This window comes from Centroberyx gerrardi, chromosome 20 (genome assembly GCF_048128805.1).
Source record: "Centroberyx gerrardi isolate f3 chromosome 20, fCenGer3.hap1.cur.20231027, whole genome shotgun sequence".
Lineage (NCBI taxonomy): Eukaryota > Metazoa > Chordata > Actinopteri > Beryciformes > Berycidae > Centroberyx > Centroberyx gerrardi.
This window is the reverse complement of record NC_136016.1, coordinates 4106492-4133364: the sequence shown is the minus strand read 5'-3', so window position 1 is coordinate 4133364 and position 26873 is coordinate 4106492. Positions and strand designations below refer to the sequence as shown.

Genomic DNA, 26873 nt, shown 5'->3' with positions numbered 1-26873 from the left:
TAAATGTTTTGCAGACTTGCAATAAAAAAATAAAATGTTCTGAGACCTTTAATCTAAAAAAAAAAAAAGGTTTATTTGGTAGTAGCCTATTTTACTAGCTGGTATTACATGTAGAGTAAAATTAGTCAATAACGCCACATTTAATGATAGAGGAATGTAGATTTAATTTAAAATGTAATTTTTAAATTATTATTATTATTATTATTATTATTATTATTATTATTGTTTAAAACCATGTCAACGTTATAACCTTCACGGTGGGTGATGGGGACCTCGGCTGGTGACTTTATAGATGCTCTTTATTTGGGTAGGGAACATGGAATAGGGGTAACAGTTTCCACAATAACTATTAATTAATGCCACTCAACTAAAATAATATCACTATATATCACACTAACTAGCTAACTTTAGCTTAATCTGAAGCTACAGGCAACCAATTAATTCGCAAAGTGCCTCGTTCTCCTGACAGTAAAGTTCTCACACATTTCACTTTTATATTGACGGTTTAATTTTACTTCCGGTTCACCCTCTCCATTGATTTCAGTCACCTGCGGTCTTCAATTCGCAAGGGAAAATTGAAAAATGGAAATTACACCAAATCAAAAAACGAGCCGTTTTTTCACTTTGTTCCACTTGATTTTCAATGTTCATGGACATTGGAAAAACGGAAAATGGGCCCGTTTTCTCGTTTTTGGTTTTTGGTTTTTGACGGGAAAACGGATTATACTTTCAACAGTTTGTTCAGGTGAACTGTGCTGACTCTTCTCAAGATACAACTCAGATAGCTTTTCACACAGTGCTTAGCCCTGGGCTAAGAAACGATTCACACAGGCAAATTCCAAAGTGGGATAACCCCGACTTTAGCCCAGGGCTAGCTGGCCCTGCTCCGGAGCAGGGTTACTTTTCAGGGTTATCCCCAGAAAATCGTTGAAAACCGGGGTTATCTGTTGGTTGTGTGAACAGGGTTAGAAGACTTTGCATCACTTGTGTGTTGTCCAATCAAATAAATTCTCATTCACAACGTTGCTAAGCAACAATGTATGGCATTCCTGAGCGCAAATGTTTTCATTTGAAATTCTATTATCACAGAATATTCAGACATGTAATTACCCTGGGCTAAGAATGCTGTGTGAAACATTACCCGTAGGCTAAAATGGGTTAAATCTGCCCTGGGCCAACTGTTAGCCCAGTGTTAACATAACCCTAGGCTAAGAATGTGCTATGTGAAAAGCCCTGTAGAGTTTTGGAGTAGAGACTAGGGCTAAAGACAAGACAGTTTACTGTGTCACAGTAACCTACATTTGGAATTCAGCTTTACTGCATTACTGAGTGAATCTACACCCACATCACAATAATGTTTTTTCAGGTACTCTCTTTTTTTTAGCCTGGTTGTTCTATATTTAGCCAAAATTTGTGCACAGCCAATTCTCCAGTGGACCATGATGTTGCCAAACGTGGTTGATAAGAGCTTTGTGACGCAACAGCAAAGCCTCTCTAGGAACAAATGTAAAGCTATGGGAACCAGAACCAGCTTTGAAGAAAAGCTGCACAAAAATTTACCAAAAAAAGACAAAGAAGTAAGGGACAACTGGAATTTGCCTACATACATGCAAGGAAAATACACAAAAATTGGGCATATATTATGCATTTTTAACACTTGGCTCAACAGCTTAAGAGTTGAATAAGCTGGGGGGAAAAATCATTCAGACAGTCTTCATTCCATTGTTAGTCAATGGGACAAAGACTATCCCAAGCAGGGGAATACATTGAGTCTATTATAAGTCTATTATTATTAGTCTATTATTACAGTGCTATGCAAAGTAACCTGAACCTGGAAACCTGGGAGCCCTAAATATCTCTGCTGGCCTCAGACGCAATTTGCTTTTGACCAGCTGGTAAATGTTTGGTTTTTCCCATGTGGGAGACCAGAGTTCCCAGTCTGGACAAATACATGGCAGGAACCTGGACTTGGCTGATGGCTCATGGATTTCCCAACTACACCAGCCACTTGCACTGTTTTACCAGCCAAGTTTGATTTTTAGAATGTGCCATGGAGGGTCAACACTCTATGGAAATTTACCAGCATTTGGCAAGATGCTGGTGGTAATTTCTCACTGCCTATCCATTCTGAGAAAATTGGGCAATACTTAACAAGTATCCTATAGATGCTACTCTCCTCCTGAGACAAACACCTACAGTACACTCTCATGCATCAAAATCAAAAAAGGGAAGGACACATCTCTGCATAGCTGTAGAGATGGGACAATATATGGTAATTCAATATATCGCAATACAAAAATGTATCGTGAGGCAGAAAAATGAATTGTGATATTGGCTACATTTTATTCTTCTATAGTAATAACAAATGTGACGGCTTGCCCATCACCATTTCACAAGCTCTCTATTGAAATTATATTATTTACACTTTTTAATGACATTTTTAAGTTGTTTACATTCTAGCGAGCCAATGGCATTGCTAGAAAGATTTGTGGCTCAGAAATAAACATAATTCTGCACAGTCAGACTTTGCTGCCATTGAACTTGATTACATTGTATTGTGCTGTATCAAATCGTGAACCCCATACCACATATCAAATCGTATCGCGAGATAAGCATATCTTCCCACCCCTACTTACTAGATAACGATTATGATTTATTATGAACTTACATCATACAGATTTACATCAGCATAAAAACTTTTATATAAAACTGAGTTTAGCTGGGGTTTTCCTCTAGTACAGCCCTGATCATAACATGTATTTTACACTAAGGTATTGTTTGCATGGTTGTAGGAGCTTGAACATTTCTCATAAAAATGTTCATACGTGTGTCATAAAAGGGTCATTTATGGGATGTGGAGGGTAAAACCCACTTAAACTTATTTTGCCTGCACCTTTTCATTTGCAGAATTGAGTTTCAACCAGACATAAATAATCTTTATAAGGCGACTTCACAATATAAATCATAGTAAGTAGTATCAAAGTGATGTCAGTTATGAGGGAAGGGTGTTAAGGAAAAATGCATAAATCAATGAAAATATAATTGATTTTACATTGTTGGTTGTTTGCCTTATGAAGATCACCGTCTGGATTTCGTAGTTTACCACCTTTTGACTTTCCACTTTAACAATAATCTCATTATGTTTCAAAGATAACCCGACTAGACACCAACATCCTTGCAGAGGGAGGCGGGGTGGATAACGGTGCCGCTCAGCACACTGTATTGTCGCTGTACTGTATGTCAGCAGTACACTATCTCAGTCAGAGACGCGCTTTGATCAGAGGATGCGTTCAGATTGACTGCAACACTAATACTAATACTCACCCAGATTTCTCAAAGGATCGATGGTCTTTGAGTCGGACGTCCCGGCTCCGTTCTTCACCACCGGGGCTGCTTTCCTCCGGCTGCCCAACATGATGCAAGGATCCTGGGCTTTATTTCCTTCCCTTCCCTGCCTTGCACCCGGATCCTGTGTTGTAGATGTGATGAGGTCAGCAGTGTAGCAGCCAGATAACTAGGTACTGGATCACTGGATGCATGGAGTTATTGCTGGAGGAATATGTGAGAGTCTCCGCACCGGTCCGCAGCGCCTCATGGTTTTATCTTGTTGGAGGAAAAGCAAAGCCTGGCCAAGCCTTCACCCCGCTGATGTCACTGACATTGGATTTAAACACAGAGCCGCACGAACCAGACCAGCGTCAAGTCACTCAGGAGGAGACGACAGAAGACTTCCTGTTGTGACTTTAAAAATAAAAGCTTTGCTGAAAGATGCTTGGATGGCATGTTTGGATTACGTTTCCATCCACCCACCGTTACCTCCACACCAACAATAGAAGCAGTTATAGAATTAGGGATGCGGTGGTAAATCAAAAGATGGGTAAACTCATCATCATAAGGAAAACAACAATACAAATAAAAATTGCATTTACAAAAATGCATGAATTGGTGATCTGCAGGTAGTGATCATCATAAACCAAAATCAATTTTATTTTCAGAAATGTTTGCTTTTTTCCCCTTAAAATACCATATTCTCATATAACTTACATCACTTTGATACTACTACAATGTAAACAGTAAATTTATCTTATACAGATTTATGTCAGCCTAAAATAGTTAACTCCATTTTGCAAATAAAAATGTGGATAATCTGAGTTTACATTTAATTATATACATTACTGTATATAATTCTGTACCAAGTCATGTCCTACAATAAAAACATCCTCTCAGACTGGGTTCCTTCGGGACAAAATCTTCCCTGCATCTAATATAATTTGCCACCAAAACTTCCAAACTCCTTATTTAAATAAACTACATTTCTGGGGACAAAGTGGAGCAATAACTCAAGACATTATGACAGGACATTATTAATAATGTCTTGAGTAATGTCTAATAATTTATCAATAATTTTATAATAATTTATCAATTATTAGGTCACCAAACTATCAGTTTAGAGGGAACATTGGTTCTGGATGCTCCTCTGATGTCATGTAATTGTAAATGAAAATAGATACAATTATTGTTTTTAGTTTGTTTCATTAGCATTTTTGATATTTTTTTTCTTCTTTTTCCAGTTTTATTGTAATATGTTTCCCAGCTGTTGTTTTTCCTGTACAGTTTTGTCAATAAAACTTCAAATCCCAATAAATACATTCTTCATAATGTGACACCTTCTAGACTTTTATTTCGACTGCGAATTTGCCTCATTTCCTGTATTATTCTGTATATCATCGGTAGCTTGACGGCAGAGGGAACATAAACGGATTATAGCCCGGAGAAAGACGCTCATGTGCCCAATGTGAAATAGCCTTACTCTTTTGTCTACTAATCTCCAAATTTTAACAAAATCACAGCGGCCAAATGATGAAAACTGGACTGAAAATAGGTCATCCCTGTTTACTGTCCACTGTAATTAGGGCAATGGCGCAGCATTAAGATTTATGCTCAAATCCAAATATCTTCCGTGTCAGCCAATAATACTTTGAAACTAGATTGCAGAAGGAATATTATGAAATGATGCCCTCTAGTTGACAATTGTACCCTAAATAGTTTTGTGCTGCCATAATAAGAATTATTTCCTAAACACACACTGGATTATACTGTTATTAAACAGTCATTAACCAGAATGGAAATTAAATGCGTTTGACTATGAATAAATAACATTCTTTTTGGCTGATTGTTTCAGAAAAGGTATTAAGATTTTACTGACCACTTTTAAGGCACGGACTGGCATCAAGCTATATCACAGACCTTTTAACCTCAGGTACCTTATTGATCATAATTCGTTGTTTTTGAAGTCCTTTCTATGTTTCCTGCCTTGCTTTGATATTTCTCACCTTGCTGTTTTTACTGTTGATTTTATGTTTTTTGCTTCGTTATAAAGCGCTTTGTAACTGTTTAACTGTTTAAAGTGTAACGTTATTATTATTGTTATTATAGTAGTATTAGTATTTTTATTATGATTCTTCTGCTTCTTCTTCTTATTCCTAAATTCTGGGAGTGTCACTTTAAGTGGGCGTGGCCAATTACTCGTCATGTGATCTAATACGGAAGTCGGATACATTGATGGCTGAAAGTAACAAAGGTCTTGCAAACAAACTTTCCGTCAAATTAAACTGATAAAAGTCGACAGGGCGGCGTCCAGTCGTCACAGTGAGTGTTTTCGTAATGGTCTGGGGACGCCTGTGATCATTCTGACAAAAATCAAGTCACTTGTGTACATTGTGCTGGTCATGGCTAGTGAAAGGACGAACAGCAAGTGAGGTAAGACGAGTATGCAAGCTAACTAACGTTACTACTGAAGCTACAGCAGCTACTAGCTAGCCCCAGTACGTTCCATTCTTGTATGAGGAGAACCACACTCTGGCAGTTTATTGTTTCCTTTGCTTAGCGGCGAAGTGAAACACCCAGCAGAACATGACTTTGACCTGTTAACATTACTTATCATTACTGTCGACTCTTCAATTCGGCCCAAATCCAATCGAGAAAATAGCACTTATTTCAATAACATTTTAATTTGTAGAAGTGGTTAGCCTGTTATTCCCAAAATCGTCTTCCACCGAAATACACCGTCGTAGGCGGTAATGAGCAGTGTAAAACAATCCTTAAAGTTGATAAATTATAGAAATAAGTACTGCTTAGTGGATTACACGAATGCCGAATTTACCAGAGAAACCTAGCGATTCAGAAAAGATCTTAAGTAATGTTTTGTGAGGTACCTTTGACGACAAACAAGGCGATATGAAATTGCCAGATATTTGAATTGAGTTTGGCGTGACGTTCTGTCCATAGGAGAGAACTGCATGTATCGTAACGTTAGTTAGCCACTAGCTAGCTAGTTGTGTTTGTAGCCCAGTCCATTCTTCTAATTAGCTTATGCCAACTTAACAGCTAATGCTGCCCGTCTACAGATCTGGTTTTGTGCTCTTTCAGCTCCGGTTGCATTCGTCTATCGTGGTAGATTTGAAAGGTGAACCTGTCATGCCAGTCCCATCTATGGCAGAGCCTGCAGTGGATCACCAGAAACGGTTTCAGGCTGCCGTGGATGTCATCCATAACCTCCCTAAAAACGGTATGTAGCCTGTCCTAGCTTTATAATATATTAGCCAACGTTTTTCATGTCTCAGACACCATGTGACAGTAAAGTTGGGACTGTTTGGATTGCACAGAAGGTTAATGATTCTGTACCTTTGGTGTTTTGGGGTTGAATTGTGCATCCCAGTATTCAGTGTTAAGATATCAACCCTATTTCTAATACAACAAGCCTTGGTGGTGTAGCTTTGATGCTGCTGTTCTCTTTTGAATGGTACACCAAACTCCATTCAAAAACCTGGTGATTTAATGTGGCCTTGCTTATCAGCCAACATCATGCAAGACCTCTATGAAGGGTCACTGTAAGGGAACACTGTGGTGTCTTCTAGTCATCTAGTCATCTAGATAACCACCAAGCAGCATTTCATTTCAGTAAAATCTCAACTTTGAATTGGTTCATACTGCTTGCCGCCATCCTCCACAGTCTGTTTTGGTGGAAGAAGATTGTAGGCGTAATAGATGAACCAATTCTTGAAGTTCAAATTTTATTGAAATAAGTGCTGCTTGGTGTATTGGATATATGCCGAATTGAATAGTGGCTTCTCATGATTTGTAACAGCTTCTACTATGCATGTACCTTTGCCAGTAAGCAAGGAAACACTAAACTGCCATATTTTTGAATGGAGTGTGGTGTGATGTTCTCTCCATACAGGCGTGAGCCCCAATTCGTGCCATCCTCTCTTTTTCTCTTCATGTAGGAGAGAATGTGTCTCCTCATCCCTCCATAAGCTCTGTACACTACTCATTTTGACAAACATCTTCACAAAGCAGCACTTGTTTCAATTTTTTTAAAAGTAAGTGTTGCCTTTTCTGTAAGCGCTGCCATTTCTGAGCTGCCTCGAACACAGCTCTAAACTCATGTGTGGGCCCCGCCACAAGAACTGGGATTCAATTTCCAGTAGCAGCGCCTTCTGTTTTCCCTCTATCCAAATAAGGGGAAAAATGAGCAGACAGTTAAACAAACCTCCTAACACACTGTGTCTTATCTTCTAGGCTCCTACCAGCCCTCCTACAATGTGATGCTGCGCTTCTACAGCCTGTACAAGCAGGCTGTGTGTGGGCCCTGCACTGTGTCTCGACCTGGCTTCTGGGACCCAGTGGGACGCTACAAATGGTGTGTGTGTGTATGTATGCATGTGTATGTGTGTTGGGCAGGGCAGGGCAGAGCCAGATTTGGGACAGTTTTCAGTCACAGACACGCTGGCTATTTAGTTGCCCCAGTACATGCTGGTCCTTTTTCAATGAAGAGAGCGTCACACCAAACTCCATTCAAAAATCTGATCATTTAATGTGGCGTGGCTTATCGGCAAGAATCGTTAAGGACCAGTCTTCAATTCATCATGCATATAATTTACTAAGCAGTACTAACTGAAATATAATTTTAACTGTTAGCATTGGTTTACACTGCTGTCAGATCAGATTCAGACAAGGTCTTAAGTCATGTTTTGCGTGGTATGTGTGTTTGCCCATAAGCAAAACAACATTAAATGTGTGACTGTGGTGTGGCATTCTCTCCTCACAAGAGAGAAAGGAGTGAATCAGTTAGCTACTTAATTACTCTCCATGGCTGTTGGTAAGTAACTGATAATTCTGTCAGCTAATCTCCACCATGTGGGCCAACTCGCCATGCAACGTCATGGAGGGTTTTGTCAATTTGCAGCCAAGACCTCTTGGTTCTAGATAAGGCATCTGTATTACAAGCTGGCCAAATTCTCTGTCTTTGATACAAGGGCAAAGCTACATGCAGAACTATACATATATATATATATATATATATGTGTGTGTGTATGTGTATATGTATGTATATATATTTTTATATATATATATATATGTGTGTGTGTGTGTATGTGTATGTATGTATATATACTATATATACAACATTTGATTGTGTCTGTCTTGTATCTGACCTCTTACAAGCTGGGTTTCCATCCAAGTGTTTTTATATACAGTAAATTATGATGTATTGAATTAAACTGAAAGGAAACAGCAAATTTTGATTTAAAAAAAATCCTAATTTTTCCAGTGTTTTTATGCTCATTAGAGGCAGAAATGTTTTTTGTCAATGTAATTTTTTTTTGTCAATTTGATATTATGTGCTAAATGGCAATGGGCACACATTTGTTGAATGAATATTAATACAGTGACGTTTGAGAGTATCTGTCCACCACAACCTATAACATACATGCTGTCTCTTACATGTGTAAAGCACCTGTCATTGTTGTTTGGACATTATTTTATGGATTAGAATAGTGTCAAGTGCATGTCTTTGTTCTCACCGTCAGATGAAAGCATGAAACATGGCCAACGTTAACTGACACCAAATGCTGGTGTAGTTGGTAAATCTCTATTTGACTGACTTTTATATCCATCAGGGATGCCTGGAGCCGCCTGGGAGAGATGAGCAGTGAGAGCGCCATGGCTGCATATGTGGACGAGATGAAGAAAGTAGCACAGGAGGTGAATCACAAATTCATTCATAGATTCATTCATAGATTTAACTGCAGCAGTGAAAGTTCACTCAGTATTTGGTGTCAGGTGTATCAGCTGCCAGCTCTTGATTGTGTTTTAATTGAGAACAGTAATAAGAGTATTCACCAGGTGGCAAACGACTTTACATACACTGTACAGTATTTACAGATGTTATATCCAAAATACAGGGTATAAATGTGTACAATATATACACATCAAGTAGTCTGAGAGTATATAATAATATACAAAGCACAGGGACCTAGAGCAAATCTGAGAGTCAATTTAAGACAGACACACTTAGTGATAGGATAGATTGAAGAGGCTTAGAGAGAGTTAGTTCTAGTCTTTATGTCCATGTCTATAGAGTGGGGCGACATGTGATTTATGAATTTGTTTGATGTATGAATGTATGAATTTAGGCTTATAAGACAGGTGTATTTTCACATAAAAACATTCCATACCTCAGCTTTAAGCATACAGTTTAGAGAAGCAAGTTTCCCTAGAAGGTTATACATTCTAATCTCTGAACCATCGGCAAAAACCACCCCTGGATAAATAAAGGATAAACAAAAAGTCTGTGTACTACAGGGTGTAGAACTGCCATATCAGATTAACGCAGAGACTATAACACTGTATCTGCCAGCCTCCCAGTCAGTAAGGTTTTCCACTGCCGCCGCAGGTCATCGACACCATGCCGATGAACGAGAAGACCGCCTCGATGTTCCACCACTTCGAGCCTCTCTACATGGTGATTGATGACATGCCGCGGCCGCCGGAGACACTGCTCGATCTCGGAGACGGTCAGTCAGTGGTCCTGAGGGAAACTCTGATGAGGACTCGAATTCAGTTTCGCTGTTTAGTAAAATGTTTCCCATTCTTCCCAAGTTTAAAGAGTAACTAAACCCCAAACTCAAATCTGTGTAAAACCTGATATCTAAAGGTAAACAGCATGCTACTGAAATTTGCCATCTGCTATTGGCTGATCTTTGGTGCCAGGTGATGTCACCTTCTATAGAGTACAAGTGATGACATCACCTGGCACCAACGATCAGCCAATAGCAGATGGCACTTTAAGAATGATGCTACATACAGTTCATGAAGTTGAAGAGGAATAAAAAAAAAAAAGACAAACTAATTTAACTAGTGTCCTCTATTATGATAGTATGGCAGTAAATACATTAACGTTGGCCACTGTGATCTTAAATGAAAATATCAAAATCTTGTTAAATTCATGAACATAAACAATGACACAAATACTATTCCTGAGTCTTAAGACAACTCTATAGGAAATGAATAGACTTCTGGTGACTTACTGATTTTGTTGCTCACAATGTAAAAGTGATAAGAGTGTGTGTGTATTAGGTGTTAAAGGTAGTGAGCAGGCTGACAGCCCAGCGGAAGCGAACGAGGAGAAGGAGGAGGAGGAGGAGGAGGAGGAAAGACCTGAAGAAGAGGCTTCTCCTCCAGAGGAGGACCTCAGTCCCTCTGAGACCGCAGACCTCACTGCCAGCACAGTCCTCCACGGTACGTAATGGTAATTTACTGCCAGTAAATACAACAAAATAAGACTTCTGCAGACTGGATCCTCTATATTTCAGAGATATTGAATGGTGAGCTTGAGGTGAAGATGGGTGTGTATCATTTTGGAATAGAACTTTTCATGTGTACCTCTTGTGCTCCTGTAGACTCCGGTGTGTGCGAGGGCTTGGTGTTGACCAGCGACTCGGAGAGCGAGATTTTCTGCGACTCTGTGGACTCGGTGGAGCAACTCGGCAGCATCAAGGTACGACTGACCCCCATCTTCCAAAAGGTGGTTGAATAGCAACATACAGTGTTTACAGAGCAAGTAAACGTTAATGCTACTAATTTTCAGCTTGTATACACAACTGTTTTCCGCCGACAGGCCGAAGCCGTCAAGTCCAACGGCCTCCAGAACGGCCACGCGTACTCGGAGTCGCCCCCCGTCGAGTCCCACCAGCTGGAGAGCGGTCCGGAAGCCAGGCAGGTCGGGGCGGGGCAAGGCGGGGAGGGGGCGGAGGACGGGAAGGGCCAAGGACCCGTCAGGAGGAGCCGGGACGGCGGGCGGGAAGGCGCCAACCACAACTGGAGAGAACGTAAGCTGCTGGCGGTATTCTGTGAATTTAATGGGTTTATATTGAATTTTTGAGTAGTTTTTTCACCTTTATTCAGGGGAAAGTCGAACACAACTTTGAGCAATGCTTTGCATTTGCAAGCTGCTCTTTGGTTTGTTCTTGCATGAAGAACTCAAACTTTTGCTTGTAACTCCTCATCCATCTTTATGAGTTGACAGTTGACAGTTTCACTACAGTACCAAATGACAGGCCACTTTTTCCAGGTAGTAGCGCTGCAGTTAGTTGAGAAGATATTGAAATCTTGGCCTGCACTTTGCAAATTGCTGCAGGGAAAAGTGTTCAGACGGCTTCCTAAACAAATGATTCGAGTGCCAAGCAGAAAACCTGGACTTTGTTTTATTCAAACTAAGCAAATTCTAAGAATTAGTACCGCCCACCCCCCCACCACACACACACACACACACACACATTTTTAGCACTGAAAAAGAAATCCTGCATCATATTTTGTATTGCAGTCAGAATTATCAGCAATAAAAATGTGATTTAATTTGCAGTAAGTAGCAGATAAGAGTGTTTTCTAAAGTTACCAACACATACACTGACTTAAACATTTCAGTTCAACATAGTCAAGCTGTCTTTGACTTAGCCGGCTTCACAAACCTAACATTGGCGATCCTGGATAACCGGTCTCACCCAGCTGGTTATCAACTGGCTCTGTCAGCCCAGGATTTACCTATCCAGCTGTGAGCACGTTTGCAGGAAAGAGGCGGGGTTTGTAACAGACGGCCAATCACATGCAACATGCACAGACACAGAGCAACGTATTTAATATGAGATGAGATGAAACTATTGAAAAGGAAATGCATAAGCACATGACTAAAATATAAAAAGAAGCAACAAAAATGGTAATAAAATAATCAAACAATAAAAACAATAAACACTATAAATAATTGTTGGCTTATGTAAACAGATGCTGCAGACAAAAGTGTGTATGGGAAATAAATGGATAACATTTGTTTTCTTCTCTCAAGAAGAACAAACTAATGAATAAATATGAGCAATCCAAAAACAACAGTGAAAAGTAACAGTGTTGCTGCTGCCAAGGCTAGAGAGGACTGCCGGAGGAAAACTGCAAATGGTGTAAATGTGTAAATTCTTATCACTGCTCGTCATTAACACACAGTGTTCATTGTTCTCATTGTTTCATATTCACCGAGTTGACCCCATTTATCATGTCTGATGTGGCCTAATAAATCTGATATCCGCAGGCGGCATTCCTCAGGGCAGCCCGAGGCGTCCGAGCCGCGGGGCCCCCGTCGCGGGCGGCGGGGCCGGCCGGGGGGGAGGGGACGGCTCGGAGGGCGGGGGTGAGCGGCTGCAGGACGCCCAGCTGCAGCAGCAGATCGTCCTGGCCCTGCGCCGCCTCCGGGAGGACATGAGGAGCGTCATGGACCGGCTGGAGGTGGTGGAGAGGCTTGCCGCCACACACGTAAGCACCATAGAGACTTCATGGAGATTCATCTGGAGAATTAGCCATGTGCACATAATGACTAAATATAACCTGGCTGGAAAGAGAGAGATACCTGGAGAAGTCATGGGTGTGTGGTTCTGTATAGTAATGTCAAAAGCCAAAAGTGAATAGCCTGATGTTGCATTTAATTGATGTATGATAATGATCTTTTTCTTTCATTGTAATTACTTCAAGCGTCAAAAGATGTTTTTTTTTATTGCAATGAATTTTATTGTATGTTATATTTTATAGGGTGTCTATTTAAAATGGACTGTTCTGATCCAGTTTACGCAGTTAATTGTTCACATTAAATTATTTATCACAGGAGAAAGTGAATGGGGATTTTCTCTGGAAGGAATGCAACCAGCAGGGATGCTAGTTGTTACTTTCACTCCCCATATGGGCATTTTTGAAGGGGCACTAAGTAATATATGATCTTTATCGACCTCTGTTGGCGACCACGAGGAATTGCAACAACATCCATAGAACTTACCTTCTCCTATACAAGTCTCTGGTACAAAATGAGTGTGGCAGTGACTGTGAAAAAGGTCTGGACAGGCCTCCCTCGAAAATAGAAATACTGTATATGAGGAGATTGATGTTCTGCAGAAAGTGGATTTTTCCATAAGCTCTCCTCTGTGTTTCCATCTCACTGCTGTCTTCTGTATGACAGACCCAGAGTTCAGACTGGAGACCGTGCCTGCAGTGCGCAGCTGCCGCAGAACAAGAGGTAAGGATGACAGTGTCTCTTAACTCTTGACAGCTCTTGGAAAGAAGCTGATGAAGTGTCATGTTTTCTCTGATATTAAGAGGATGTTTTCATGTCCCTCAGGAGGACAAATGGTGGCCGTTCGACGTGTCCGGTCGGACCGTCCTGCTCCTGCTGCTGTGGCCGCTCGTGGCGCAGGGCCTGGTCGTCCTGCTGAGGAAAGCCCAAAGGCGAAGTCGCATCTCTTCGTGAAGCCGGGCCCCGACGAAGACCCGCTCCAAGTTTAATTTCTACAAGGAGAACGGATTAATCCCAGTGTGAATTCATAGGAAGGGTTTCCTCAGCCTTATGGTGCGCAACTCTTAAGAGAAAAGACCCTCATCCCTCATTCTATGTGCACAGCAGAGGGAGAGGATTTCACAGACTTGTTCTAAATGGAACTGTCTGCTTGGAGAGAAATGTATTGGGTTCTGTTGTAAAGCTCAGGTTCCAGAAATGATTTGTCTCCCTCACTAACACAAAGTAATCTTAACTTAAATTTAAATTATTCAACTTGATTATGCAGCTCACTCCCACTTCTTTTGGGGGGTCGTAGCGAGTGTGTGTTCCATTTACTGTTGGTTTTTGCTACCTGCATAAGATCAATTTCCCTGGTATTCTACAGAATATTGTCTATTCATATTCGGGATATGAACGCTCAAACAAACACTTTATCTTGAGTATGACCTTAGCTGGGGTCAGATCTATATCCGTGATGTAATGCACATGTAAATGCACTCAGTGTCTAATACAGCTGCAAAAGTAACTGCTTTCCACCCACAGTAGTGAATCTGTTGACGTCTCACTAAGAAGGAGGATGCTCTTCGTTCAGTCAAGCAGTGAATTCAATCATGAAGTCGTGGTGCGAATGCATCTGTCACTTTGAAAGCCACTGTCTAAAACGTCTGCTAGACCAAAACTGTGAAAGTCACTGGTTCTGAGTGGGCGTTGTTCATACGGTATGTAATGTTGGATTGCTGTGAGTGTTGAGGTACAGTTCTGTATTGGCTCTGGTTACACTTGTCATCTATATATAGATTTGTAGATCCAAAATCCACATTTTTTTCTGGCACATCCAGAACTGTCACTTGGTGTGGTTGCATGTGAAATGACAAGTGTAACCGTAGCCATCGTCACCAGTGTGGTTGGGAGAACTATTTTCACAACTGTTATATGAACAACCATGTCTTACAATGAAGCATGAGCTCAAATTAAAAAGATATATATTGAATAGAAGGTTGAACTGTGTCCCTGAAATCTGTGTGGCAGTCATCTGAAGAAGTCCTGGTTCAGGGCAAGCAAAATCACACAAGTCCATGTCAAAAACAAATAATTTAATATATTATGTATAATATATATACACAGGTTAACTTAACAAGGCTTTGTACAACTGTTACAAAATTGGTCCACGCACAATCACCCACGTACATATAGTACATGCACAAGGGCACAGATAGACAAAGGGACAGACCGAGTCTAGGTATGATGAAGACGAACGTGGAGTCTGGTCAGAGGACAGTGGTTGGCAGTAGTACAGTTTGGTTCGCCTCCATTTTGTTGTTTTCAGACTCAGCTTTACAAAACTATGGTTCAAATGCGTCAGGATAGGAAAGAAACGAAATATCGAAAATGCAAAATGGAAAAAAAAAAAAAAATAATAACACTCAGGTAAGACTTGAGGGTTTTGGATTTAAGGAAGTTATTTTGAGAGGACAGAGGTGTGTCCAAACCACACCCGCTTCCAACTGCTCCCATGACAATACTATCTTTGTAATACTGATATTGTATCAACCAGAGCGTCTCTGATCCACTAAGTGCTAAGGTTCCTTTTTATTATACCATGATCCAATTGGTAAAAATGAATTTTGGCATGACTTGAAATAGCTGCTTTAGACACTTTGCTCCTCCTGTGATGGAGGGCTGAAGAAACAGGCATGCTGGAGTATCATCAAAAATCTGGGCCTTCCCCCCCGACACACACGCACACACACACACAAGGAAGTACAATGGACTTGTGTTAAATACGTAGGGTTTGCATATTTATGATATGTCAAGGACCCCATGCGGTTTGATATTCTTTTGTCCAAGGAAGCTTTGGCATTATGCCCAACGCGAGCCACGTTGTCCAGAGAGAAAGTGAGTGTATTTTGCCCTGATGGATCACTAACGTTCCCTGTTGATCCACACTAGGCTTTGGAAGAGCTTGTAAAGGGCCGAAGAAGTAAACGATATGTGGCTTTGCCTCTGCACAAATGTACTGTGCTGTACTCAGGCTGGCACAGTGTGGTTTTTCCATTGTTTTGTCCACAGTTTGGCTCGGTCCAGGTATGCTAGAAGTGCGCCGATGAGGCACCCAAACATATCTGATATTCACCCATCATGGGAAATACTGATACTGTACTATTCCAATTGTAGGCCCAGTATGGGTACAGCACAGTAACTATGCAATGAAAAAAACTCGAATAGCCTATGACTCTTAACATTTGTTAAAGTCTTTGCTGGTGAGGATTAGCTATAACAGCAGCAGCTTGGCTCTGTAGGAGAATCTCAAATGTATAATATGGCTTCCTCTCATTTTTTTTCTTTACTTCCTATTGTTTAGCATCATTCATCACCACTAATTTACAATTGAAGGGTTTCATTCCAAAACACTGTATATCTACTTCTGAAAATACATGTTACCTGATGTTCATTGCTCAATATACAGTAAAAGAACATGAATAACTACATCCTCTACAATGTTATTTTGTAAGTAAAGGGCTCAAGATAATGAATAACTGTTGAATAATAATATTCAATAGTGCAGTTTACTTTCATGCAAGCTATCTTTTGTCCAGAGTGAGTGTCACATTTTTCAAATGGTGGTTATCTCATTTTGGAATGAAACTCTACAACTGCACACACTGTCAATCAATGAATTCATTTACTATGGTCACTTCTCCGACACCAATACCAATAAAGAGACAAGAGGAGGACTCTTTAGACAACTGAGATCCCCACGTTACATGGCCACGGCCCTGGAGACAGACATTGGGCTTTGAGACCAGTGACATTGGTGATCCAGTGTTTGTGAATAAAGGGCAAGTGCTTTGTACTGCATCAAGAGAACACCGGTCAAGTTTAAACTACCACCGTGTGACGACGCCAGGCTCTCCTCTTGTCCCGCGGGTCCAGGGCCGACCTCCTCAGGACGACGGCGGGAGGACCGAGGGAGGGGTCCGTCCATCCCGAGGAAGAGGGGGGGAGAGGAGGCGCCTCTTGGGCAAAGCGAGGCAGCGGATCTATCCGCGATCTCTGCTGAATTGATACGGGACCTACGATCGATCCCTGTGGAACTCCGATGTGTCCGTAAGGACTTGGCGCTCCTTCTATGACTCTGATCACCTCCACCCTCTCTCCTCTCCATCCTCTGACTCGGTCCTCACTCTTGCCCAGTTCCAGATCCAGATTCATGGACATAGCCCTCGTCCTGCCGCCCCTGGTCTTCCTGTAGCGGACTGGCACCGGCTGGTTCCACTCGGGCTGCTGGGTCCCGTGGAGGCTGGAAGCCTGGTAGAGATTGGGAGGCCTGGTGGGGGAGAGCCAGGAAGGGATGATGGGGCGAGCTTTGGCCAGATTGTTAGGCCTCAGGTGTGGAGGAGGACCGGTCACGAGTGGGGGTCTCGGGTAGGTGGCGTGGATCTTAGCCGGGAGCTGATGGTGCGAGTAGAGGAAGCTGCTGGGACGAGGCTGGGGTGCAGTTCTAGGGGAGGCCCTCCTCTCACCTTGCCTGTTTTCCCGTTCCAAACTCTTCGCCTTACCGCCTCTTTCGTTCCCCGCTCCCTTCTCAACCTCGTCTCCTCCGGCAGAGGCCGCTTTTACCTCTGTGGTCTCTCTAGCCTCCGTCCCTTTTCCCTTTTCATCACGTTTTTCTCCGGGAAGGGTGTGTTCTTTCTCGACGACTTCCTCCTCACCTTCCTCCTTATCCTCTTCCTCTCCCCCTCCTCCTCCTCCCCCGTAGTTGCTGGCTTTAACCGGCTCGTGCTCGGAGTCCTCGTCGGCGCTGCTGCCCGGCGAGTGGGTGCTGGGGCATTTTTTACGTTTCCGGGTCACGGCAGAGATGATCGACTTGGGGAGGAAGTCCCTGGCATTCAGGTCCTTCTTGGGGCCCGAAGAAAGCTGAAACACAAGGTCCAAGTCAGTGTCGGGTTATGTCAGAACAGTAAAGTCACTCACAACCCCAAATGCTGGTAAAATTTGTCACTGGTAGATAAATCAATAAGGATCTCCTGCCACAATGTTCGGTAACAACGATTACAGTTAAATGCCTCAGTTACATCTTTGGTCTTTGGTGCCTCTTTTGAAACTGTTCCTGCTGACCACCATACACTCTCTCTGACCAAATCAAAGCAAATCAATGGTTCTGTATCAAACAGGCTCCTGATTGGCTTCTCTATACAAAGCGGTAGTGTCTAAACTTCTGTTTCCCTAAAGTACAAAATATCAATGTGTTGGAGCTGGTGCTTACCTTTGATTTAAGCGAATCGCTGGTGGTGGAATCTGTTAGAAAGAGGAACAACAGAGGTGGGGAAGTTGGTTAGGATCATGTTATCCTTGGACAAAGGTAGTAGTGTTAAGAGTAGTAAATAGGGGCAATGTCTGGCTTATCACGGCACACACTATTGGTATTGGAACCATTCAGGAGAACACCAGCCATAATCACAGAATTTGTTTCTAAGGTCCAACTAATAACTGCAGTTTTGGCCTTTTTGTTTTTATTACTTTTTTATTGATGTCTGCATTGTCATTGTGCATTTTATGTGTTAGATGGGCGCAAAATAGAAAAAAAGCAATATGTAAAACTTGCACAGCTCTAATGCATAAAATTTTGATCTACTATATTTATTTTTTAAGTAGTGGATGTCAATAGCAGATCATTGAAGTTGTAGAACTTTATAAACAAAACAGATTTTGCAAAAATAGCTAGTGTTCTCCTTTAAATTAACATCGGCAACACAGAGAGAAGACGGTACATGGGTGGAAAACCAAGACTGACAGCCAGAAAACGAATGAGTGAATAAATCCAAGTGCAACAGAAACACACACACACACACACACAAGGAGGTAGACCTGGTCCTACCGAAGAGGTTGATCCACTGTCTCAGCTAGGGAAAAGGGGTGCAGAAAGGTCCGGAAAGAGAAATTGAGAAAAAGTGGGAAACATCATGAGTATCCACAGGTAGAAATGTAATAGCTGGAGAGAAAGTACTGGAAATGCCAAGAGAAAAAGGGCAAAGACTTCATGCTGACACTGACAGAGTTACTGCATCTATACCTTCTTTATCTCCTAAGGACTATGAAATCAAACACTTTTTATCATTTCCATTTTCATAGTGTCCATATTGTTCATTTGCTTATTGATTGACTGCTGGCTAATACATAGCTGACTTTGCATGTGTAGATATATGGGGGTGGGAGCACTTATAACTAGCTTGACCTGATGAAGATCTAGGATCGAAACGTTGTCTAACAAAGGTGTATGAATGGAGTTCAATAAAAAAATCAATAAAAAGGAGAGCAAAGTCCATATCCACAAGGCCGTGACAGTAGATGGAACAAATGTGACACCTGAAGGATCATGTAAAATGGAGAAGTGCTCAGTGAGGAAATAAGAACCAGGTAGAAACGTTTGTACATACAACAGGTTTCTGGCAATCTGCAAGATTCTTGTTTTCTTTATTTAGTCTCCATCTTTGTTGCTCAGCGCTCATTGCTGTGGTGTTTCTGCACTGCACTTCCCAGAGATCACCTGTCAATCAAACAGTGTGTCCAGACTTTTTCCTTGGATTTTCTGTTGATGCAGTTTGAGTTTCTCTTTTCTTTGTCTGTTCAGCCATGGTGGCTATCACTGCTCATGCTAACTACCCAGTTCCTCTTCTATTTTTTCCTGAGGAAGGGCTACCAGACACTGGGTGTTTAGAACAGCAAATGGAAAAGATTTCATGAGGTTGAATCACTTTTGTGTTACATCAATCGGCGTTAGAGAGGAGCAAAACAGACATGTATTTATATGAAACTGTCACAGAGTATTACATCAACCAGTGCCACCCAGCCTTCCCGCCTCACCTGATGCCTCTCCTGGCATGCCCGGCCTGCCGATGTTGGACAGCAGGTGGTCGATGTTTGGCACAGGCTGCATGTCCCGCTTATCCTCCGGGGCCTACACACACACACACACACACACACACAAAATGAAAGCACAAGGGAGTACACATGAGTAAAAACAATTCCTGTCAGCTGGGTATTCTCTGCCAATTTTTTTTTACCATGCTGTTTGCACTGAGACAGAGCCTCTGTTGTGGCAGCGCATTTCCAACATACCTTCTCTTCCTTATCAAGCTCTCCATCGCCAAAGAACCAGTCACACTGTTGAAGTAACAAAACAGTGTTACTATGTATAGATGGTTTAAAGGGTATAAGGTCCAGGGTCCCACCAGACATTACACTGTCATGCCACAAATTTGTGATACCTAAATCGCAATCTCTCTTATTATGTTCTCTGTGATAAAACGTTTATTTCTTGTAACATATGCATTTAGTGCTCCTATATAGCATAATGGTTCTTACATGCAGGATAAGCGTCTCCACTATCTTGTAGCGGTCAGGCATGTGGGTGACCATGTCGGTCATGTTGTCTTCCGACGTCCTCACCAGAGTGGGGCCGAACACCAGAGCCAGGTTTCTCGGCTCCATCTGGAGAACAGTGATTCTGTTTTGTCATCTTTGAACAGTGCGTCTCAAACTCTTTTGTACCAAGGCCCTCCCAAACAGATCCATACCAGAATAGACTAGTTTTTAGCTGTTGAAAGTTTATCTACTTTAGCAGCCACTTTGGCAGGTATCCAACAATGATTTGAAGGTTCTAATCTATTGTAAAAATCTAGCTGGCTGGTAAAATAGTAGAAGTAGGTGATTTTAATATGTATCTGACACTGTGGCTGGCGGACATAAAAGTTGGCTTCCTACCCTGACTTTTAGAGATTAGATTTAGATTTAGGTATTGTAGTTAAGGGGATAAGAATGGAGAGTTTTGCCATTATTCTTGTGTTAACTTCTACTAAATGTCAATCTAAAATGATAATAATAACATTCATCATCATCATCTCTATATTTGTACAGCTATTTTCTTAAGAAAGGCACTAAGTGATGTATAATAAAACTATATGAATAATCAGCTATAATAAAGGGAAGATTTTCACTTCTGGCTCCATTAATGTCTGCAGCTTGTTAGGCTGACTGAGAAAAATAATGGACCTCCAGCAAACAAATTAACAAAGCTACTACAGTATAGCTAGAGCAAAAACAAGTTATCAGTTAAATGCAATTATATCAAAATGAGTTTTCAGTTGCGTCTTCAAAGAAGACACAGAATTTGCTAATTGCGAATTGCGGGTTTAGAGGTCCTAGTTACAAAATGCTGGATCATCTTTTGTCTTTAATCTAAATTGAAATCCACTGAAGAGGCAACACTTAAGGTTACCTTGTTCTTTTCGGCGTTATCGGCCACATTCTTGAGGTGGCCCACCAGGAACTTGAGGGTGTGGTGATAGTGATCCGGGAGGTTGTGGATCTGGAAGAAGCAGGAGGGGAAGATGAAGAGGAAGAAATAGGTGTAGAGGTACAGAAGACGTAGAGAAGAAAGAGAGATAACATTTACAAATACAATGAATCTGACACAGCTGTCTCGGAGTTGTCATTGGGTTTGTAAAGGATTATAAATTTGGATGTTTCATGGAATTAGACCTCCAGAGTGATCAACAGTAAATTTTGCCCAATGATCACCTACACTACACTGACATTTCCCCTACACTTAGGCATGCAGCCCATGTCTCACTCGATAATTTTTCTACTTCACCTTAGGAAAGAGGTAGTGATTAAGCACACTTCCTGAGAGACTACATGAGGGGTTTTATTCTGAAATGGTATATATTCAATTTTGAAACAAAACTGAAACACAGGTGCAGAAATTCACTAAATCCTCTGCTCTAATATCATTTGCCACCAAAACACCAAACCCATTCATATCGACTAATTTTCTGGGGACAAAGTAGAGCAATGACTGATGACTGATAAGATATTATTATTCAGTCAGTGTGATAAATTATTAGATGTAGGTCACCAAACAATCAGCTTAGAGGGAACATTGGCCCTGATGTGATTTTTTTTTAGACATGGTTTCCAAATAGAATTCTGGCAATTTTGCTTGATCTTTTCTCTACAGGAACACATTTAGACTAAAATGACAGGAACAAACCTTGCCATACCCAACTGACACATTGTCTAAAACACTACTGTTTTGTCAGTAAAGGGCCTGAGACCGCTAAATATCTTAAATTATATTCAATAGTAAGTTTTACTTTCATGCCATGACATTGGGTATTACTGTCCTAGAATGAAACAAAGTGAAAGTCTAACAAACCACCCACATTCTTCTGTCCTTTGAACACATACCAGTTTCTTCATGGTCTTCAGCCGGTCTCCGGCGTCTTCTATCCGGTTGGCATCAATGAAATCATTGTATTTGTCTGTAGATAGAGAGGGTGTACAAGTGACTACACACAAAGGACTATACTACAAAAACATTGAAAATGAAAACAGTGAATTGACAGCATTGACTACAGCAATTTCCACATCAAAAGAGGCTGTGATTTTCTCTTGGAGGGAAAACCTCCTGAACAAAGTGTAGAATCTCTAGCTGACAAGTTGAATGTTGGAGAAAATAAACACATGGATGGACCCACCATCAGTAAACAGTGGCTCAGGCAGTTTTCGGAAGAAAGATTTGAGCAGGCTGCTGATCACGTTCAGGTCCTGCCATCTCTGTGGAGTGAAAAGCGGCAGGGATTTAGCATTCTGGTGGTAGTATTGTTTTCTTATAGAAGAAATGAAGAGTTTCAACACCTTATCTTGAAACCTGTAAGCATTCTGTTACAGGACGGTCTCTATAACGACCAAGCTGCCCTACGCACCTCCTCGGCGGTGTTGATGTCCATGCCCTTGTTGAGATGCTCCTGCAGGTTGGACACCATGGCGTTGTTCCCCGGGACCCGGTAGATGCCGGTGTATTCCAGACCAGACGCCTCCACCAGACCGCAGCACATCTCCACGATCAGCGGGACAAACTGAAGAGGGAGAGGGAGGGAGCGACGGATGGACAGAGAGAGGAAAAAATTGAGAAGTATGGAAGCAGGAGGGAGGGACGTATGGTGGGAGGGGAGGGAGGTAGATAGATGCAAATTATAATGGAACAAGGGCAACCATATGATTTCTCCACTCCATACAAAATAAAACAAAAAAGAATTGAAAGCTACTGCTGAGTGAGTAAATTTTGAGTTCTATTCCATAATAATTCCATATCTCTAAAATATAGAGGATCGAGTATGTAATTAGTGTTACTACCTACATACTCGAGGACTTTAGGACTTTGGGACTTTGGGACTTGACTTTGTATTCTTTAAAAGTAATATAATTTGGTTAATTTTGTTAGAGTAGCTGGTAATTTTTGGGCTCATTATAAAACGCTGAAGGCCTACTTTGTGGTTCAGAGCGGGCTGACAGTCCTCCAGTCGGACACCAAAAGCCTTCGGGCTCCCTGTCTTCTTGGCTTTCTTCATGATGTTGATGCCCCACAGCGCCTTGTTGTCATCTGAGCACACAAACACACACACATTTGAATTTTTTATTTATATCCACATGGAAACAATGACTTGCCAAGAATATAATAATAGGGACGCAGAACAACGCCTGGACCTCAATATGGACTCCTAACAGCATCACGCATCGAGCCCAGAATGTTATTTTGGTCTGGAAAAGCCTCTGAAACAGCATTTGGATCATCATGGGACACTAAAACTCTCCATTGAAACCCATACAAATTCTTTCAATCTAACCCTAAGCCATGCTCCTTGTACCCACCGGTTTTGGAGGCTCGGTTCATGGAGGTGTTGTCGGTCTTTGCCAGGAGGAAGGGCGGCATCATGCGGTGGGCTCTGGGAGAGGCGTCTGGCTTGTTGCCCGTTGGACTGCACAAAGTGAAGGAAACGGAGTCAGCCAAAACACAAAATGAAAGAAGTGACTGGAAGGTATTCTTTGAGAATGGGGTTTTCAAGGAACTCAAATAAGAGACCCAAGAACTCTGCGTTCATTCTGACAAGATTAAAGCTTTCAGACTCCTAATTATGCAAAGATGAAGTTAAAAGTTGTGATCAGGCGAATACGTTTTGCTAAATACAATCCAACATACTGACCTTTGTTTCCTGTAGTCATTCAGCTTCTTGTTGATGAGAGCTTGCCTTGAGAAACCAAGCTCCTAGAACAAATAGGAGGTACAAATTAGACTGTGTTTGTGTGTGTGTGTAACAAGATAAACTAGGTACAGAGAACTAACCTCGTTGTCAGTCTTGCTGTTTTCCCTGATGACCCTGATCCAGGCCAGCATGTCGTCCCTGTCCTCGGCCTGCAGCAGGTATTCACAGAAGTCCTGGGTGGTCAGCCTCAAGGTGTGTTTCCGCTTGGTTTCGCTGTAGGCGATGTCAATCAGGCAGCCACGGATGCTGATCGGAGGATGCTCGTCCTGGCTGGTCCCGGCGCCCGCTCCGTGAAGGACGGCCTCTCGCTTGTCCTTGTAGAGGAAGAGCGAATGGGAGCGAAGCACTGAGAAGACTCGCTTCCACGGCCGCATGCCGCCGCCGACTTTCTGCAATGAGGACAGACGGAGAGAAATAGGAAAATCAGCTTTAATAGAAATAGAAATAACTTCCGAACTTGTGACGAGGAGGCCGCCGGTTTGAATCCCTGGATCGGCAGGGAAAATGTTGGTAAAGTGAATGAGTAACGCTCTTCCCACCCACAACAACCACTGTATATTTGACCATATGTTTGTATATGTGTGTAATATCAGAATAGCTTATGTTTCTTGGTCAAAACTTTATAGATGCAGACTGCTACATAGATGCAATCAGAGTTTCTCACACCGCCAACAATTGGTCAGAATAGAGACACATCGACCAATGTACTCGCAGTGTGTTCAAGCAGTCTGTCTTACCTTTCCCTTCTCTGTGAGGATCTGTTTATAGTGCAGCCAGCCCTCCCTGCGAACATCGCTGAAGGTGATGGTTCCCAGTTCAGAGGTGGAGTGGCGCTTGGACCTGGCCTCCTCCTGGGCTCGCAGGCTCTCCAGAGACTAAAACACAATTAAGAGAAATTATGGATGCACAATGGCCAGTACTTGCTGGGTTAGTGGTAAATGAACGAAATGGATATATAGAGAGTAAGTATTGTCAAAATCAATGTTATGAGGACTCACCCCATCAGTAAAAAAGCTCTTGACCCTTTTTGGTAGTCTCCTGTGGAACGGAGAGTGCACAAGTTACAAAAGCATCATGTCTTGAGAAGACAGTATTTTGCAGAATTGAGGGAGGCATTCAGTCAGTTTCTGGCAACTCAAAATGACTAGAGAAGGGAAATACTCACACACTGCATAATACAGTGATACAAAGAGACCAAAAAACATTAAAATCACATAAAAATAACAATAAATAAATAGGATATCTTCTACATTGTCAGTCTGTGTGTTCATGCCTAAATCCACATTTGACTGAAATTGGCTTTTCAATGATGTTGGGGATGTTTTGGGGCGTAAACCATTTGCTGTGGGTGTGGCCAGTGGTGAGCTGGTTGTTGCTATGAAAGTGAGGCTAGCAGCCACAGAGCAGAGAATTCATAGCAACAATAACCATGGCCAACTTAAGGAGGAGGGTGGGACTAGCAAACACTTCACTGACTAAAGGCTAAATAAGTTGAATATTGTAGTTTTAATAGGCCACAGCGACAAAAATGTGAATAGACAGACACATTCCGATTTCTGTGCTGACCATGATGATGGTCAGTGATGGATGATGCACCTTTATTTTTGATGCGTGTATTAAAGTCATTTATTCCTCTCAGAAAACTTGGCATATCTCTGTGTTGGTTGTTACACTGTGTGTGTATTTCACTTTCCCACACTGGTTTATTGGTAACAGGCACAGCCCTTTCTGTCCTTGGACAACTAAAAATCACTGCAATAGAATAAATTCTAACTTTCTAACTTTGAATTCACTCATAAGGCTTGAAGCTACACAGAGAAATAAAGGTTTCTTCAAGGGTTCTTTGGTTAGGGTAGAGATTCTATAGGGTTCTTTACCGCACCAAAAGGTTCTGCTATCGTACAAGCCTAAAGAACCATTTGCTGGTACTATATAGAACCATTTTTGTTAAGAGTGTGGCCACTGAGGTCCAAACTTACGAGAAGACGCGGCCTTCTTCCCTGAAGGTGTTCAGACCCTCGTCACATGACTTGGATCGCTCGGTGGTTATGGCCAGCAGGTAGGAAGACCGACGACCTTTGATACTGCCTGAAGAAACAAAAGCAAAGTCAGGAAGAAAAAGAGAGGTGAAGGAGAGATAAAGATGTGAAGAGTAAAAAAGAAAAATAAGAACAGATGATGTGTGCTAGTGAAATGCGACACGGCCAGAATGTGAGTGAATGTGAATAACATACATAAGTGAGTTTTGTCACACCATGAGTGATAAAAATGAAAGAAGACATCAGCAGGGAGAGGAATTATGGGGTTAAACATATATTAAAGGAATACCTTGACATTTGGAATTTTAGTTGGCAGTTAGTACAATTTTAGCAGTCCAACTAGCTAACGGCTAGCGGTGTCCCTTTGTTATCGATGACTGCTAAAAATACTAACATGGTGCCTTCAAGGACAAATGTAGAAACCCTAACCCCAAAAATGATACATTGATGATGATGAATTTTGGAAAAGAAATCTTCAATTGTAAATGTCACTGTACTCCTTTAAGATGAGTTTGAGGCTAGGGTTAGACAAATATATTGGCCTTTTACTAAACATTGGATGTTTGCTTGTCATATCGTCCAACTCCTTTCAATGCAGAGTTTGAGTGTCCCGTAATGGCCTCAATGCTGTTTGAAATCAGCTTTGGTAGCTTTAATCCAAAAATATCGGTACTGGTCTTCAAAAACATATATCGGTCTAACCCTATTTGAGGCCTGTGGGGATTCAGAGTGGGTAAGTGAGACTCACTGCAGTCCTGAGAACGAAGTCGGACAAAGGGGGAGGTGGAGGAGAGGGTGGGAGAGACAGAAGTGGAAGTGAGGGCGGCCATATTGGAGGGCTGGGAACTGGAGGTGGACACCACAGAGCAGGCTGGTACATGGCGGGCCTGTAGGTCAGTACTAGGGCTGGTGGGTTCATCTGCAGGGTCACCGGCACAGGTGAGCGACCAAGGGTGAGAGATGAGGGGTTAAACATTGACAAGACAGGGGAAGAGTTTCTCTGCCAGCTGGTGTTTTAGTTCTTCAAACATTTGTTGGAGGCAGAGCTGCTCATAATCTCATCGGCTTCTTCCTCTCTTA

The 26873-nt window shown here is 41.9% G+C and overlaps 3 protein-coding genes across 6 annotated transcripts in view; 1 reads left to right on the top strand and 2 right to left on the bottom strand.

The window, feature by feature from the left end:
- Positions 1-3415, bottom strand: part of LOC139931225 (1-phosphatidylinositol 4,5-bisphosphate phosphodiesterase delta-3-A-like) — a 30347-nt gene extending 26932 nt beyond the window's left edge. The window contains exon 1 of the mRNA XM_078290739.1: positions 3325-3415. Within this exon, the coding sequence (XP_078146865.1) occupies positions 3325-3415 (91 nt within the window). The remainder of the gene's footprint in view (positions 1-3324) is intronic.
- Positions 3416-5549: 2134 nt separating this feature from the next.
- Positions 5550-14644, top strand: acbd4 (acyl-CoA binding domain containing 4). Of its 4 annotated transcripts, none has more exons than XM_078290753.1 (11): positions 5550-5649; positions 6430-6568; positions 7582-7702; positions 8961-9045; positions 9737-9857; positions 10420-10581; positions 10743-10840; positions 10961-11171; positions 12419-12639; positions 13334-13390; positions 13493-14644. In XM_078290753.1, exons 2-11 carry the CDS (start codon positions 6478-6480, stop codon positions 13619-13621), a joined length of 1296 nt encoding a protein of 431 aa, XP_078146879.1. In that variant the 5' UTR covers positions 5550-5649; positions 6430-6477; the 3' UTR covers positions 13622-14644. The 4 variants fall into 4 exon arrangements, with proteins under 4 accessions (XP_078146879.1, XP_078146877.1, XP_078146878.1 ...); XM_078290751.1 differs by having other exon boundaries at positions 5556-5760; XM_078290752.1 differs by having other exon boundaries at positions 5556-5760; positions 6408-6568.
- Positions 14645-14727: 83 nt separating this feature from the next.
- LOC139931239 (rho GTPase-activating protein 23-like) overlaps positions 14728-26873 on the bottom strand; it is a 28118-nt gene continuing 15972 nt past the window's right edge. The window contains exons 8-24 of the mRNA XM_071924686.2: positions 26542-26712; positions 25734-25842; positions 24753-24792; positions 24492-24629; positions 23835-24143; positions 23695-23756; positions 23363-23469; positions 22981-23093; positions 22417-22569; positions 22189-22267; positions 21899-21972; positions 20928-21017; positions 20015-20140; positions 19769-19813; positions 19514-19607; positions 17916-17947; positions 14728-17566 (exon numbers count right to left, since the gene is read on the bottom strand). Of these exons, the coding sequence (XP_071780787.2) occupies positions 16529-17566; positions 17916-17947; positions 19514-19607; positions 19769-19813; positions 20015-20140; positions 20928-21017; positions 21899-21972; positions 22189-22267; positions 22417-22569; positions 22981-23093; positions 23363-23469; positions 23695-23756; positions 23835-24143; positions 24492-24629; positions 24753-24792; positions 25734-25842; positions 26542-26712 (2780 nt within the window). The 3' untranslated portion in view covers positions 14728-16528. The remainder of the gene's footprint in view (positions 17567-17915; positions 17948-19513; positions 19608-19768; positions 19814-20014; positions 20141-20927; positions 21018-21898; positions 21973-22188; positions 22268-22416; positions 22570-22980; positions 23094-23362; positions 23470-23694; positions 23757-23834; positions 24144-24491; positions 24630-24752; positions 24793-25733; positions 25843-26541; positions 26713-26873) is intronic.

Bases quoted from the DNA above. Each gene is read 5' to 3' on its own strand.
- acbd4 (XM_078290753.1), top strand. From the start codon at position 6,478: ATGCCAGTCCCATCTATGGCAGAGCCTGCAGTGGATCACCAGAAACGG. The intron at 9,046-9,736 runs GTGAATCACAAA...CTGCCGCCGCAG, and splicing joins TGAAGAAAGTAGCACAGGAG to GTCATCGACACCATGCCGAT. The intron at 10,582-10,742 runs GTACGTAATGGT...GTGCTCCTGTAG, and splicing joins TGCCAGCACAGTCCTCCACG to ACTCCGGTGTGTGCGAGGGC.